Below are 17,441 nucleotides of genomic sequence, written 5' to 3'. Positions count from 1 at the left end.
GGCCCTCGTGGTGATTCAAGTTTGAGATCTCTGGCGTAGACATTCCCTTGCCGGGAGGGGCAAAGCCTGAATGCTGCTGAAGTTGGAGCTAGTACTTCAGTGGGGACGCATCAGCTTGAGTTACAACAACTCATCAGCAGCTAATCTAGTCACTGTGCAGTTCACTCAGTAACTCGGGTGTTGTTTTGAACGATAGTTGCTCAAGTGCAGTTAACTGGTGTGCTAACTCAAGCTGACCATGCTGTGAAGACACACCCATACTCACCAGTATGTTGTCAACACTAAATTCTTTATTCCTTTTTCATCTAAGATGGTTTGCTGATGTGTTTGTGATTTCTCAGCTTGTTTTGACTTAAATGGGAGTGAAGTGTCTGCAACTAATCTGGTTAGGATGGATGCTGCTGTGTCAGGGGATTAATCTAGAACAGTGTTTCATAACTGGTAGGTCATAATGCCCAAGAGATTGACAAAAGGCAATCGGGGGAATTTGCAAGGTATTGGTTTATGTTGAAATAAAACTGCCGAATAAAATCTCTCCCGCAACTCCTTTCACACCCTTACCCTTCAATGCCAGCCTCTTGAAACACAAACAAATAAATTACGTAGACTCATAGACTTTAAGGTCAGATGGTACCATCATAATAATCTAGTCTGACCTCCTGCACATTGCAGGCCACAGAACCTCACACCCCCACTATGTAATAAACCCCTAACCCTGGTTGAGTTACCGAAATCCTCAAATCATGGTTTAAAGACTTCCAAGTTACAGAGAATCCACCATTTATACTAGTTTAAACCTGCAAGTGACCAGTTCCTCATGGTGCAGAGCAAGGTGAAAACCCCCAAGGTTTTTGCCAATCTGATCTGTGGGAAAATTCCTTGCCAACCCCAAATATTGTGATAAGTTAGTCCCTGAGCATATGGGCAAGACCCAGCAGCCAGACATCTGGGAAAGAATTCTCTTTAGTAACTCATAGTCCTCCCCATCTAATGTCCCATCACTGGCCATTGGAGTTGTAGCAGTCGCCGATCAGCTACATGTCATTGTAGGCAGTCTCATCGTACCATTCCCTACATAAACTTACCCAGCTCAGCCTTGAAGTCGATGGGCTTATCATTGTTACATGTTTTATTCTTTTTATATAAATGGAAGAGGGTCACTGATCTAAAAGAATGGAGGTGGGGAGCTCTGCTCTTTCAGTGTGTGGTTTGTGGCCATGGGTTGTGTAAGATCTTTTTTTCTGAGTACACAGAAAAAGGCATTGTGAGATATTTCTGTTATCTGTCTGTGACTAGCCCAGTTTTTTTTTTTTTTTTTTTGGATGCAAACCTTGCCACAGTATTACCATGTCTTTTGTAATTGTACCTCTAATGCAACTGTACCCCGGTGGACCTCTGCACTCTTCATCTGATGCAGAATACAGCAACCTGCCTTGTCAGTGGGAAGGGTGGAGGAGAACATTCAGCATGTGTTCTTCAAGTATGGCACTAACGGCTACTTAGGTGTTCTGAGTAAAATTCAAGAAATCTAAATATGCATTGTCTGGGACCCAGTTATTTAGAAGATACCACCTTCTCTGCTGTCTAATGACAGTTGAGTCCTTCTATATCATGACCATCAGTGCCTGGAAGCTGGGTTTCTAAGGTCAGCAGCAGAACACTCCTAGCTCAAGGACACCTGCCTTTAAAACTTGCTTCTTGTTGTACTGAAGGACTCTTGTTCAGGCCAGGCTTCAATTTGATTGTTGCTTTTGTTTTTTCTTTTTTAATCTCTTTGGTTGTGTGATGGGGTCATGACTCACCACTGCTGGCACCCACTGTTGATCACTCCGGGAATTGGCTCTTGACCACTGTGGGGCGTCCTCAACGCATGGTAGCTTGCCCATTGGCTCTGCTCCGCTCTCCTGGGACCTGCTTTGCTCCCTGCTCGGCGGCGTCCTCTGCAGGACGCTCTACATCCACTTCAGGACACTGCCCTCTGGCAGTGCCCACCACTCTGGTCTCACCCCCTTCTGGGGTGGTGGTGTTAACAACAGTTCTTCCGTTTGTCCCTGCCTCGGTGGCCAACCAGAGCCCTAGAGTCTAGCCCCTTGTCTCAGGAGCAGGTCATGGTCTGTCTCAGCCTCTCTCCTCAATGGCCAGGGACAGTGCAAAGGGGGACCCAGGCCCACCCACTACTCTGGGTCCTTTCCCATGGACTTTCTAGTGGCAGCCTCTTTCTGCCCTCCTTCTCTCCCCTCTTGCCTGCCTATTTTCCTGGGCCACACCCTTTGGCCCTATGCACCTTCTCAACCCCTCTCAGCAAGGGCTGCAGCCTGGCAGGTATCTGGGCCAGAGTCCTGATTTGCTTCCCCAAGCTTGCCCAGCACTGCTTTGTCCAAGGTGCTGCTCCTTAGCTCAGGAGCCAGTCCTTCTCCCTTGCTAGTCAGAGAGTGACTGGCTGCCTTCTCTGCTAGGCAGCCTTTATATAGGACCTAGTCCTGTCCTGATTGGCTGCCTCTTTCCCTGCTCTGATTGGCTCTCCCCCGGCTCTCTCTGATTGGCTGCTGGTCTGGGCAGCCTCTCAGTCCTGGTTCAGCCCTTTAGTCTTGAGCCCTGTATGTCATAAAACCATTGCTAAGGCTGTTTTGTCATGTGGCTCTCCAGTTCCATTACCTTCATCGTTTCAAAAATACATCCTTCTCTTGATGTGTGAGAGGTGAGTGCTAGTGGATGGTTGTGATGGTGAACAGTTAAACTGTTTCATTGAGAACCTTGAGAGCTGCCAAATTAAAGTCTTAAATAAAAGTCTAACCCAGGGGTTCTCAAACTTCATGTCACTGTGACCCGCTTCTGACAACAAAAATTACTACATGACCCCGGACAGGGGACTGAAGCCTGAGCCTGCCTGAGCCCCGCTGGGTGGGAGAGCCAAAGTCTAAGCCACACCGCCCTGGGCGGGGAGGGTGGGGCCAAAGCTGAAGCTCAAGAGCTTCAGCCCCATGCAGAGGACCTTTAATCTGAGCCCTGCTTCAGCCCTGGGCTGTGGGGCTCAGGTTTCAGCTTTGGCTCCAGGCTCCAGCAAGTCTAAGCCAGCCCTGGCGACCCCATTAAAATGGGGTTGTGACCCACTTTGGGTCCCGACTCAGTTTGAGAACCTCTGGTCTAACCCAATGACCACTGTGAGAGCTTTAATTCCTCCACATGTAGTAAAGTTTCTTGTTCCCTTAAGTTTTCTTTATTAACGGAGTTAGGTTGGGTTTACAGCAGTTGGCTCTGGTATGGCAACTACTGTGTTAAAATATGTTCATTGTTAACTAGAACTTTGCTTGTGCTGTGATAACTTGCACTGAAATAGGTACAAAAGTCTATGGCCCCCTTTGCTTGGCTTTTAAAAAAGACATGATTAAACAGCTGCCTAGATACTGAATTCAGTTCTTTTTATATGTGCTATATAAGGCTATAAATACATCTTGTAACATTTTTAACATTTTTTGTCTTCTAATCGTAATAAATATTTAGTTTCAAACTTGAAAATGTACTCAACATTTAATTTTCTATTTTATAGAAACTACTCAAATCATTGGAATGAGTGCAACTTTAAACAATGTTGGGGACCTGCAGCAGTTCCTGCAAGCGGAGTATTACGCTAATAATTTTAGACCAGTACGTGTTCAAGACTAGGGAAAACTATTGCTTAACATTTTTAGAGTTAAAAGCGACTGCAAGTTTCATACTTTGAGCTTTCAAAACACAGTTTTTGTACCACTTACACTGATTGAGGGCTTGTCTGCACTTACATTTTATAGCGCTCTAACTTGATGGCTCAGGGGTGTGAAAAATCAGACTCCAAGCCGCGCTCCCTGTGCTCAGAGCTAATCCCCTCGTGGAGGTGGACTACCAGGAGTGCTGGGAGAGCTCTGTCCCAGCGCTCACATGTGACCACGCTCGCACTTCAAAGCGCTGCTGCAGAAGCATTCCCACGACAGCACTTTGAAGTTTCCAGTGTAGCCGTGCCCTTAGAAACCAATACAGTTAAAGCAGTATAACCCCCAAGTGCAGACATAGTTGTACTGGTATAAAGGTGCTTTTATCTGCACAGCTTATTTCCATAAATGTAAGCACCTTTATACCAGTATAACTATGTCTGCACATGGAGGTTGTACTGCTTTAACTGTTGGTTTCTAAATCAATTCAGTTAAGGTGATACAAAATCTATAAGTAGGCCAGCCCTTCTTTGTGATTGAGAAGGCACTTGTATTCTGAGTTTCTTCAATCAGGTGCTTCGGTTACCTTTTAAAAACAAACAAACAAAAAAACCTTTGGGCTAAAATTTCTCATTTGTTTTCTCTACCCGGGCAGAGAAAAGAGGGATTTACAGTTAGATGTTTAAAAAAGTGTTCCTTTGCTTTGAGAATTAAAAACGTACGTCTTTCATTGTTTGGCTTGCCTAGATTTCCAGGGACAAATCACATTTATTTTCTAAAAGATATGTGGCAGTAGTGGAAGTGACACCCAGTACAAACTATATTTAACTTATACTGTTGCAATTCAGAAAGATACTTAGCTTTATTGATTCCCTTCAAGGTAACTAACATTAGATGAAATAGCATGCAAAACTGAAAGTAAATTACTTGTGCGCTAGCCCTGAAGCTCACAGTATCAGCCAAGCTGTACTTTAGCAGTTGGTAAGAAACGTGTGTATTGTCTTGAGGTAAAGAGCAGGCAAGTAAATGCCAGCTCTTGGGTGTGGAGATAAGAATGGTCCTTTATTTTTTGGAGTTTGGAAATGTATTTCCAAGAGATCTCATAGTTTTAAAGTTGTAGTGATGCAGACAGTAATTTGACTAAAGTTAAGATATCATTTCTTTTTTTTTTTTTTTAAACCAACCTAGGTAGAATTAAAGGAGTATGTTAAAATACAAGATAGTATCTATGAAGTTGACAACAAAGCAGAGAATGGTCTTACTTTTTCACGTCTTCTTAATTTCAAGGTAATGCAGATAAATGTATGAAACTTTTCGTTTCTTTAGATACACAGTATTCAAAAATTAAGGTAAATTAAGGTATTCTTAGGACTCATTGGTTCATAAATATAAAGTATGATAAAGAGGAAGAATATCAATGGAAAAGGGGTCTTTAGAAGGCCAAATACTAAAATGAGGGTTGGTTTTTAGACTTTAATTTTATTCCTAGCTGTACAGGAGAGAAGAAGGGAGAGAACTTATTTTCCCTTCTGATTTGGGGAGCAAGGTGCTTGAAAATTTCAGACACCTAGCCAGAAGCTGATGCAAAAAAGGTAGAGCCTATGAGCAAGGGCCAGAAAAACCACCTTGGTAGGTATCCCAGCACCCTCTCTCTCTTCTCGACAGCTGGGAATGGGTGATAGGCTTTCACACTAGGGCATTGCCCCTGCATTGTGATAGGAGATAACCTTCTCTTTCATATTGGCTTATGACTACTGGGTTTCTGGAAATTTTGTTTAGTCTGGTATAACCATTCTTAAAGTAGATCAAATTTGGAACCTAATATACTTGAGTGCCCAGATGTGAAGTGTGGGGGAAGGAAGGTAATGGGTCTCTGTTCTTGATTCTAGGTTGCTATGCCCACAACCATAATGTAACAATCAGAACTCCTTGTTGTCTTTACCTACTTTTTACTGTGCCCCCACCCCCAAAAAACCTTCTGATCTCTAGACCAGTACTCTTCTCCTTTGATAGAGTGACTACCAGTGCTATAGAACGTGTAGCACCAGTGTTACCAATGAGCTCCAATGGTAGTAAAGAGGCAAAATATTCTATTCACACCTTTCTGTTCCCTCCAGTCAAATTCTGAGCATCCCTTAAAGTTCCACATTTTTAAAGCGAAAGGAGATTCAGAATTGATTTGCAGGGTCAGGACCTTCGGTTTAATTCATGTAGTAATCACAAGTAAAGTGTGTGATAACTTTTTTTTTCACTTTTATTTCAGTATTCTAGTAATCTGCAGAAGATGGATCCAGACCACCTTATCGCCTTGGTGACAGAAGTCATTCCAAATTACTCCTGCCTAATCTTTTGTTCCACTAAAAAGAACTGTGAAAATGTAGCTGAAATGATATGCAAGTACCTGAACAAGTATGTTTCTCTTATTACTATTTTAGAGTACACCTGAAATGCCAAATCGGCCTTGACTGTTTACTTCTTTTAGCACAAAAACCAGTCACCTGCCTTTTCCAATGTTGATGGTGGTAATGATGATGAAAAAAATACTTGCCTGACCGAAAACAAAAAAAATTAACTTGCCCTGGGCGAATGGAATTATAGGGTAGCTTGAAGGGAATGCTCCTGTTTCAGAGTCCATTTTTGGTTTAAAACAAAAACAGGCACTAAAATACAATTTTTCAAGAATCAGTTTAAAAAATATAAACAAGAAAAAAGAGCAAAAATATCAAAGTTCCTTTAGAGACCCATCTAGGGAATTTGCATCTTGTTCATGCTGTTCTGTGTAAATTACAGCACTCACTGTTTACCATTCATGCTCTCAGTGGTTCTCTTCTTGGTCATGCCTAACAGTAGCCTGTTAAGCAGCTCTTTGTGTTTGGTTACATATGCTGGGAATGTAAGATGCAAACAAAAAGTTGGATTTTTTTTTTAAGTTGAATATCTTAACGTTTTATTTCATTATTAATGAAACAACCAATATCTGCTCAGATTCATGTAATAATTCATCTAATAATAATTCAAAAAAAATCTATAGAAATGATGTTTTTAGGAAGTTACATGGCACTTAGACTCATTTTCAGTGTTTATATCTGATTACTTTAACAAAATAAATACTGAAAATTGAAATCTCTAACTACTTGATATTCCCATCAGTGTGATTGCTGCCTATTAGGAAAAGAATCTGTGCTATTACTAGACTTGTAGGCAGGTTGTATCATTCTCGTCACTCATCTCAGTGCATTTGAAATAGAACATTTACCATAATCTTGATCCTTTCTGTTTTCTTGACTGAGAGTATAGGTTGATTTTTTTTTTTTTTTTGCTGCTGACGATTCTCATTTTGGTAAAAATAATATTAGAAACACTAGAAAATGTTTTCCAGACTTCAATGGTTGAGGTGAACATATTCTTGCTGTAGGAATGGAGAATGGGCAGGAGCAAATTAGAAGTATCCTTTTCTTTTAACGTGGTTACTGAATTGTCAAATGTAAATGTTAAGGGTGTTTGTTGTTTGCCCCCAACCCCCTCAAGGGAATATAGAAATCACAGGGAAAAAGAGAAACAAGATCTTATTAAGGACTTGAAGAATATTGGTAAGGGAAGTCTCTGTCCTGTTCTAAAGCGAACCATTCCATTTGGTATTGCCTACCATCACAGCGGCCTTACCAGTGACGAAAGGAAACGTATAGAGGAGGCTTATTCTGCAGGTGTCCTGTGCCTTCTTACTTGCACATCTACTCTAGCTGCTGGAGTCAACCTGCCAGCTCGAAGGTTAGTCATGCAAAAGTATTTAAGGATTCATTTAAACCCTATATTATCAAAACTCCTGCGTTGTCTAAAGTTGGAGATGTCAGCATTATATTAATGAGGTTCCACCCTGAGTAGCGATTAAACATGGCACAGTCTACTCAGTAGTTCTCCTTGTGTGTTGTTAGTCATATCTGCTGACTTCAAAGATGAGTTTTTCTGCTTTTTGCTCCTGGAAATCCTGCTGAGCCAGAATCCTTCTGAACAATCAAGATGCATTCTATTTGGACTCAAGTATAAGTAAGAGAATTGTAATTACATTCCAATTGCAGGACCAAATCAGATGATTGCACAGGCATAACTGAGGGCAGAATTTGGGTTGCAGAATCTATTACTTGCGATGGTGCATGAGACAGTAAGAACACGTCTTGGCTTTCAGGTAGAATCTATAGAGTTGGCAATTAAGAAAACCATCACTTTACTTATAAACTGAGAAAATTTTATATTAAATCACTGAGATAGTAAATAAGGAAACAAATAATGTTATTTTTAGACAGTGGAATTACACTGAAAATAGTCCTTTTATTTGGAGAGATTATTGAAAAGTATAGACAACACAAAAATGTACTAGCATAGAGCACATCTGTTCAATCTGTATGTTTGAGGTCATGGTGGTGATTATATCAGTGTGTTCAAATGACCTGTTGCTGTGTAAATGCTGATGCATTTATTGAAAACAAAGATTGAATTAATGTAATGACATTCTTGAATTTAGGATGCTATGATTTATTATTCATCATGGTCTTGTCTTACTATTCGAAAATGGTACACTTAAACACTCTGACAGGATACTGACATATTGTTTCTCAGTGTGATCAGTTATCTTATGTATTCTGATTGTCTTGGAGAATGGCCTCTTGCCTGCTTCAGACAAAGGCAATGATCCAAAAGTAGCTTTTAAAATAAATTATACTTTCATGGATAAATTGGTTATTGATAGCCTGCAGTCTTAACTCATCAATGTACAATAGTAAATAACCTATAACTGAAAGAGATTAGAGAATAAAAATGTAATTCCAATTTGTTGTCTTTGTGCATTTGTCAGCATTTTGTAGGAAATCTCTTTTCCCTATTTGTGTGGGTTTTTCATGCAGAAACCAGTGAAAAGAGAAACTATTAAAAAAAAAAAAAAAAAAAAAAAAAGGAAAATGTCATTATAAAACCACAAAAATTGGCAGGGGGCTCAAGGCATCTGATACCTGAAACTAATTTAACTTACTTTTGTAAGTTATTACATTCAAGTTGACTCAGCCTTTAAATTGCATGATTTAAAGCACAGTGTTTGTGTTTTAGTAAATCTGATGGGGCACAATTTTTTGTAGGCTTGCTACAAAATAATAATAATATTATTTATTCATAATATTATTTATGAATAATCTGGCAGTATAAAACAGATTTGGCTCCTTTTTAGTATTAGAGTTTTGTGATCTAGAGACAGAGTTTGTGTTTAATCTTGTTTGTTAAATTTAGATTTTTGTTATTCCATATAACTGGAATGTGACTAAATGCAATTTTGGCTTTATTTCAGTGTAGAAATAAGCTCATTTTTGTCAGTTGTTTGACAGTTCATGGAATATGCATGTCGGTAATTTAAATAATTCTCCTATTGCTCTACATTCTCAGTTTAAATAAAACTTAAACTCTCTAGAGTGTAGACAGAAGTCCAATTTGTTTGTTGAGGTGAATGTCATATTGCATCAAATCAATATTTAAAAAATATAGACAGTTGTAGGAGATGCTACAATATAAAGATGCAGGGGAGGCAACTTGTGGGTTGTCCATAGAAGTCCTTGATGACATTGGTGCTGTTTATAATTTGTATTACTGTAGCACCTGATCATGCACCAGAACCCCATTGTGCTAGATGCTGTACAAACACATAACAAAAAGACTTCTGCCCCAAGGTGCTTACAGTCCAAGAACAGGATGAAACAAGAGATGGATACAGACAGACAAATGGGAGGATATAAGGAAACAATGAGACAGTATTGGTCAGTGTGCAAGGCTGTGGTCTCAGCACATCAGCAGCCCTACCCGTCATCAAGTTTTTTTTGTTGACATCTTGGAGAAAGTGTGTTTTGAATGAGTGAGTTTTGCCGATGTTTATGGGGAGCTCCTCCAAAGTGTGAAGGGCAGCCTGGGAGAAAGCATGAAGGTGTTTGTTTGAAAATTTAACGACTGAGCAATGCAGGCTGGCATAGTTGCTTATTTGGTTGTTTTGTTTTTTTTAATACTAATAAGGTGCTTAGATACTACTATAGTGATTGGAGCTGATATAGTCCCTAAGATAGATACAAAATTCAGTTTGGCACTTGTTCATATTTTATCAAAGATTCTTTTCATGTGCTCAGTATTGCTCTTGATTTTCAAATAGACCTGTTGGGGTATGTTTTGTATTTGACAGGCGTGCACAATTCTCATTAACAATGAGACTTGCATAATGAGGCAAATAGAAACTTTTCTCTTGGGGAGGGCTTTGTGTTTAATATAACTTTACAGATGTTTTAGTACTCTTACTACAGAACGTAGCTTTTTCAAAGTCTCTTATTTTTTCTTAGGGTTATTTTAAGAGCTCCCTATGTTGCTACAAAGTTCCTGAAGAAAAACCAGTATAAGCAGATGATTGGCAGAGCTGGTCGAGCTGGCATTGATAATGCTGGTGAAAGTATTCTTATAGTGCAAGAAAAAGACAAACATCTGGTAAGTTACTCAAATAATGTGATAGCTTGAGTCATCAGAAGAAGTTGATGGGAGTAGAGGTTTTGAATTGTTTGCCTCCAACTTTTCATTTGAAAGCAGCAGTCTTTTTCTTGTGTAACTATTTGACTCTCCTTGTAATAATTATTTTTGTGGGACACTTTTCTGCAATCATGAGGGCAGACAAATCCCTTTTCCAATCTCTTTGGAGACCAGCTGTTTCTCTGCAGCATATGTAGTCTCTCACACAAGAGTTTATCTCCAGAGGTCAATCCTAAAACTTGGACATCTCCAGCAATTGTCTTATTTACTAGCTTGATTTTTAAAAAAACCTTCAAGATATTTGTTGAAAATGGAATATTTTCACCTGTGGAGAATTTATGAATGCAAAGTGTACATAACAATTGTTTTGTTTTTTTTAGGTTCGGGATTTAGTAAACAGTCCTTTGGAGAACTGTTACAGCAACCTCTTTCTTGAATTCACTAAGGGAATCCAAAGCCTGCTTCTGTCTTTGGTTGGATTAAAGGTAACAATTTAATTCTTTTGTGAGCAACTAAAGAGAAGCATTTTGATATTAGGAGTGTGGATACAGAATAACTGTACGTTTCATTAAGATGGAGATCAGTTACATTAGTATTCACTAAGGCCTTGAGTTTAACCATGACTAGCTTGCACAATGCTGAGCACAACTTGCCCTTGTCTACACGAATGAGGATGAGGTCATCATTGTGTTAGCTAATTCAGTTGTTAAATCATGTTGAAACATGATGATAAAATTTCCTAATGTAGACAAGTCCCAAGTGGTTTCTGCTCTGTTTCTGCATTGGTTTTAAACATGTTCTAGTATTATTCACTCCTTAAAGAGCGCCCCCCCCCCCACTCACCAAAAAAGTAATACACTAAAAGCTGGAGTGTTAGAGCAGAATGGCATGTAGTGTTATATCAGATTTCTTACAGCTAGAATGTCTGTAGTATAACTTAGAGGTATCACATAGTTCTGTAGCAACATAAAATTAACAGTGTTGCCCTATGTCTTAAGTAGTAAGCATAATGTTTTCACATAGACAAAGATTGTAGGTTGGCACTTATCTCTCATGCTACGCATAACAATAATCAGATTGCAACATTATATTTAAACAATCACATACTAAAATGTTATAGATTGCAAGAAACCCTGAAGAGATCTACCACTTTATGTGTGGCACACTGTTTGGTGTTCAGCAACAGTTTCTGTCTAAAGAAAAGAGCCTCTCAGATATAACTAGAGAAGCACTGGGATGTCTGATAGAAAAAGGACTACTAAAAGAAAAAATGACCTGTGAAAAGGAACAAAAATCCCAAAGTAATCTAGAGATCACACAGTTGGGTCAAGCTACCTACAAAGGTGAGAGAGTTTTTTCTTCATTTTCATCGTACTTCTTTCACAATAACATTTAAAATCTGGCCTTTTTTTTTTTTTTTTCACACTCACTTAAAACTTTCATCCAGCCTCTTATCTCCTTTCTGAAACAATAATTTAAAATCAAAATAACACCTGGAAGCTCATGATATAATAGAGTGTAACCAGCACTGTTAGTTAAAGGAAAATCATGTCTCACTAATGTCTCAGAATTCTTTGAACCTGTTAGTAAAGTAATAGACAAAGGAAAAATGGTGAGCATAAACTATTTAGACTTCAAAAAGGTCCTGCACAAAAGGCTGCTAAAGAAGCTATGTAGTCATGAGATGAGAGGCAAAGAATTACCATGGCTCAAAAAGTGGGTAGGAGGACACAAAAGCAAAGAGTAGGATTACATGGTCAATTTTCGTCTTGGCAAAAGGTTAACAGCAAGGTGTCTCGGCTTCTGTAGTAGGTGCCATGTTTGTTTAATATATTAATTAAGCGTATGGTAAGGGGGGTGAGTAGTGAAGTAGCAAGTTTTACAAATGACACACAGTGATTTAGATTAGTCAGGACCAGAGAGGTTTTGAGAAACTTCAAAGAACCCTAAATAAACTAGGTGATTGGGAAATAGTACGAAAAACATAGGGTGTATAAATGCAAAGTCGTGCCCATTGGCAGGGGAAATGTAAATTACTTGTGCACCTTTTCAGATTTCTAAATTCTATCAACTCAGGAAAGGGACTTGGCATCATTGTAGACAGCTCAGTGAAGATTAAGATTTCTGCTTGGTGTGTGTAGCTACTGATCAAAAAAGTGAATGATGTTAGGATTAATGAGGAATGTTATGGACAATATTATAATGCCTTCATATAAATTACTCTGTAGCTTCATCAGGAATACTGTGTGCAATGCACGTTTTCCCCATCTCAAGAAGTATACTGCTAAATGAGAGAAAGTTCAGAGTGGTAATAAGAATAATCAAGGGAAAGGAAAAACTCCTATTAAGAGAGAGTGAAAAGATTGGGATTGTTTACCGTAGAAAATAAATGAAAAAGAGGGGACATAATGTAGGTATATGCAATTTGTGAGACGTTAGATCAGGGATTTCTCTCAGAACTCAAGACCACAGGGGCATTAAATGAAATTAAAAATGGGAAGCTGAAAACTGATAGATATTTTTTCATACAACATGTAATTATACTGTAGAACGTGTTGCTACAGGAAATTGTTGAGGCCAAGAATTTAGCAAAATTCAAAAAGGGATTGGACATTTATATGGATATCAAGAATTTCCAGACTTGCTATAATCAATAATAAAAAGTGTGGAAATTATATTAAATCTCATACTTTGGGATTTAAGCCAATCTCTAACTGTTGATGTCAGGATGTCATCTAATGAGGGAGACTGGTTAGCCCACATTTGTCTATCTTCTTGCACCTTTTTCTGAAGCATCTGGTACTGAACTAGAAGGACCACTGATATGATCCAGTATGGCAGTTCCTATGTTCCTGTCTTGACTACTGAGTTCTAATATTCAAATATCCCCCCATTAAAAATAGAGACCAAGCGTCTTCCTTCATTTTAACTGCTTTTTCTTTTATAAAATGAGTTCTAAGTATATTTGGCCTTTGTTGTAGTAACACTCTCCAGGGTGTCATCCACATGCAGTATTATAATTTTGGGGTAGTAAAATACATTTCTTACCGATTTAACAAATTAGACTTGGGAGTCCTTGGCACCGTGCTGGTTACTGAAATAGGGGCTTTATTAAAGATCCCTAAAGAAAGAACAGAGGGAGAATTACATAAGATACAGTATATTATACTTAACTCTCACTGTTATATAAACTGGTATCTTTATACTAATTCATTTTAGGCTCTATAGACGTGGCCTATTGTGATGCTCTCTACAGAGACTTGAAGAAAGGTCTTGAGGGGTTGGTTCTTGAGAGCTGCCTTCACCTTCTCTATCTGACAACTCCATATGACATGACTTATCACTGTAGACCAGACTGGATGATCTATTTTAGACAGGTAAGACATGGCTTCCAACCATACTGCAAGTGCTGTCCTGCACAGAAAAATATAGGTTGGGTTATATAGCTGTTTCCTCTGTTATCTGTTCACTTGTGTTTTTGTAACCTTTACTCCTGGAGAATTCTGCACCAAAAAAATTAATTTTGCGCACAATACTTTACTTTAAAATTTTGCAAATTTTAATTTGTCAAAATAACACTCTATAACCACACCAGTTTCAATTATTTTGGTAATATATTTCAAAATACCTGTCAGCAAGCATGTCTGTCACAATACAGACACACAAAAATTCTCCCAGGAGTAGAGAATTAAAGAAACACCTACAACAACCCAGTTCCTACTTCTCTGCCCCCTTCTCCCTCCAGAGCCCAGCAAGGGGGGGGGTTCAGAAACTTGCACTTCTTTGCCTCCAAGAGCCCAGGTGAGGCCCCCGGCCCAGACTCTCACACTTTCTACCCCCCAAAACCTAGCAGTGCCCCCCCTTTCATCCCAGACACTCGCACTTCTACTCCCTCTCTTCCTCCCCCTCCCCCCCCCGACACTTTCCCCTTCTCCCACCCAGGGTCCAGCTGTGGGTACATCCCGGCCCACACACACACCTTCTACTTCCCCCAGAGGCAAGCTGTGGGCCCTCCTCCCGCCACCATCCCAGACACTCACACCCTCTACCCCCCAGAGCCCAGCTATTCTCAGACCCTACCCTCCTAGAGCACAGGGATCCAGAGGGAGAAACAACCTGACGCTGGGTCCCAGGCTTGCACGGAGTTTCCTGTGCGCTGCCGCCCCCTTCCTTCAGGGCGTGCTGGGAACTACAACTGCTGGGAAGCTTCCAGTTCCCTCCCCCTTCCCTTGACCTTGTCTTCTATTTGTGAGCTGGGCTCTGCTGGGTCCTGTGGCCCCAAGTGGTGGCCAGCATCTCTGTAGCCCATCCCTATAGGGGGGAAAAAGGAAATTCTGCATGCCCAACATTAATTTTTGCAAAATTATGCATTGCGCAGTGGCACAGAATTCCCCCAGGAGTAAACCTTTTGAACTGCTAGCCACCTAGCAGCTAAAATTAATAAGTTAAAAAAAAGGGACAAGCTAATATACCATGAACATTTATTATAGAGAAACTAAGGGGAAACAATCATATTGATTCAAAATGTAACTGTAACCAGTACAGTAGCATTAAGAATCAAATGTAATTATATGCTAAATCAGTTTATTTCACTCATTAGAACTGTGTAATCCAATGAGCTCTTCACCAGGAGAATTGAGATATATAACAGAGCTGCTTCTTAACACAGCACAAAACAGTAGTTTTGTTGTAAGTAGTTTTAAGATGTAGTTTGGCATCTTACGATTTTTAGCTGTACTTGGGTCTGGCTTGATCTCTGAACTGTAAAGCCTCTCTCGGGGTATGTCTGCACTGCAGCTGGGAATGTGCTTCCGACCATGACTAGACAGATGAGGTACCTCCACTCAAGCTAGCACACTAAAAATAACACTGTGGCCAATGTAGCACAGGCAGTGGCTCAGGCTAGCCATCAGAGTATGTAGGAGGGGGGTCTGGACGTAATTTTACACAGGCAACTAGTCTGAGATCCTGCTTGTGCTACCCCAGCTACGCTGCTATTTTTAGTGCTCTAGATCAAGCAGAGCTAGTATGTGCGTGTCTGCCTGCCTGTCTGTGCTGGGAAGTATACTCCCAGCTGCAGTGTAGACGTACCCTTAGACGTAAAGTGTAATATACCCATGATAACATTAAAATCCCTAAATCTTATGGGTTGCTTTGTATAAATCCCATTCTGATGTGAAAGTCAAGATACAACTGGAAAGTCTAAAGTCAGAGGCAGTTCAAAGTGTAGCCAAGAAAACTGCTGAGTTCTGGGTAAAACCAAATAAATTGGTTGATGCTGAAGTGGTTAATAAAAGACTAAGAGATCATTTTTGTATTCTGTTTACATTATAAAAAATACATTTTATTTCTAGAGCATCCTTCATAAAAAGGTCTAAACATAGGGGAAAAGTAAAATAAAGCATTCCAAAGACCTCTGTGTGGCTACCCTTATGCTGGCAAAAAGGGAAAATAGTCGCTGACTTCCGGTAACAAAAAATTTTCCATAGCTTGCTTCTGTGAATGATTACAGAGCCAGCCATCTGATAAGCACTTAAATTTAAATTGGCTTTTTTGGTGTACTACTTAGCATTGCTTATATATTTTATCAAAACTATATGCAAAGATACTAAAATTCAAGGAAAACTTTTTTGTATGCTTAAAAAGTTTTAGAATTTGATAATGGTCAGCTTGAACATGAGTTCTCTCAAATTTTCACTGCCTTCTTGCATATCTCCAGTGATAAACAAATAAACAAAAGTACAGATATTGCAGCTCAAAACCTATCATGTAACAATGCTTGTGCCCACTTAAATAGCTATACTACAGATGAGGGGGAAGTGATTCCGTGTCTGTGTGTTTTGTACACATGCAGGTGTGTTGCAGAAGGGGAGATGGGGTTCATCTGTATTAATGTATATATTTGACATTTTTAAAGGGATAAAATGTTATGTATTTGAAGTTCTCTTTTAACTGTTACATCTTTATTGGAATTACAAGTATAATATTTTAAAGGTATTGTTTTGCATTTGATTAATATAGAAAGTGGGTTGAGCTGCAGTGTTGGTTTTTTTAATTTTACTTTTTAGTTCAGCCAGCTAAATTCAGTAGAACAGAAAGTAGCAGCTATTGTGGGAGTCCCTGAAAGTTTTATTACAAAAAAGGCTTCTGGACAAGCCATCAAAAAGGTAGGCTGAAAATTATTTTTATTTAAAGACAAAATAGTAGAATTGTAATCTTGTCAATTGAATTGTTTTTCATAGTGCAGCTAATAATTGGGGTTCTCTAATCTCACAGTTATGGTAATTTTAGGGGTGACTTGTAACTAGGGAATGCATAGTTTTCAGATAGAAATACGATTTTTCAAGTTAATGATGCCCTGTTAATTATTTTCTCATATGAAGTTATTAAAGTGCATTATATTGTATAGCCATGGAAGTAGTAGGATCCAGGACTCTCATGCTAGCCATGGCAAACATACAGCTTAATTATTGTAGTTTTCAGAAACACAAATCAGATTGAGGTGTATAGAGTCAGAATAGGCTGAACTAATCTTTGTTTTCACCAAAATGCTTCCCATTATTTCTTTCCTTACCTCACAAATTCTTGAATGCAACACTACTACATCTGACTGTTTCATAGGATTAGAGACGTTTAGATGGAAAAGCCCTACTCTGATGATAGTCTGTCCCCGTAGTAATATAGAGTTCTTCTCTATGATATTCTTTCAGTTTTATCTATTGGACCCTAGCTCACAGTTCTAACTGAACATGTGCATCTGTCTTCCCAGGATGTGGACAATGGTGTCGTAAATAGGCTGTATCTGTCCTTTGTTCTTTATTCCCTACTGAAAGAGACCAACATATGGAACGTTTCAGAAAAATTTAACATGTCTCGAGGATATGTGCAAAATCTCCTGAACTCTGCTGCCTCATTCTCCTCCTGTGTGCTGCACTTCTCTGAGGTAATATATTTTAAATGGACATTTTTGCTTGTACATGATGTAAAGTATAAAAATGTATTCATCAGGGTCTGAGGAAAAGGGTGATTTTTTTTTCTGTAGAATTTTAGAACTTACTACTGTACATTAAAATGGTGTCACCTTTTAGAGGTCATCTAATCTCATCGTGACTTCTTGGAAACATGGCTGCATTGGCAGCTTCAACCGCTACTTCAGCTTTCCAAATTCAGAAAATCCAAAATGACTTCCAAAGAACATCTTATCCCTAACAT

The 17,441-nt window shown here is 39.2% G+C and overlaps 1 protein-coding gene across 8 annotated transcripts in view; it reads left to right on the top strand.

Annotated features, from left to right (window-relative positions):
• Positions 1-17,441, top strand: part of HELQ (helicase, POLQ like) — a 34,431-nt gene that overhangs the window by 11,081 nt on the left and 5,909 nt on the right. For 5 of the 8 annotated variants that reach the window (XM_038400979.2, XM_038400983.2, XM_038400984.2 and 2 more), the window contains 10 exons: positions 3,548-3,645; positions 4,875-4,973; positions 5,950-6,095; positions 7,215-7,454; positions 10,049-10,190; positions 10,610-10,714; positions 11,350-11,572; positions 13,449-13,606; positions 16,298-16,396; positions 16,999-17,172. In XM_038400979.2, coding sequence (XP_038256907.1) covers positions 3,548-3,645; positions 4,875-4,973; positions 5,950-6,095; positions 7,215-7,454; positions 10,049-10,190; positions 10,610-10,714; positions 11,350-11,572; positions 13,449-13,606; positions 16,298-16,396; positions 16,999-17,172 — 1,484 coding nt within the window. Of the gene's footprint in view, positions 1-1,427; positions 1,646-3,547; positions 3,646-4,874; positions 4,974-5,949; positions 6,096-7,214; positions 7,455-10,048; positions 10,191-10,609; positions 10,715-11,349; positions 11,573-13,448; positions 13,607-16,297; positions 16,397-16,998; positions 17,173-17,441 lie in introns of those variants that run through there. The other 3 variants (XM_043513917.1, XM_038400981.2, XM_043513915.1) reach the window with 3 other exon arrangements.

This window comes from Dermochelys coriacea, chromosome 4, assembly GCF_009764565.3.
Source record: "Dermochelys coriacea isolate rDerCor1 chromosome 4, rDerCor1.pri.v4, whole genome shotgun sequence".
In the NCBI taxonomy this organism is placed as follows: domain Eukaryota; kingdom Metazoa; phylum Chordata; order Testudines; family Dermochelyidae; genus Dermochelys; species Dermochelys coriacea.
The sequence above is the reverse complement of the archived record's forward strand: the minus strand, read 5'-3'. Positions and strand labels throughout refer to the sequence as shown.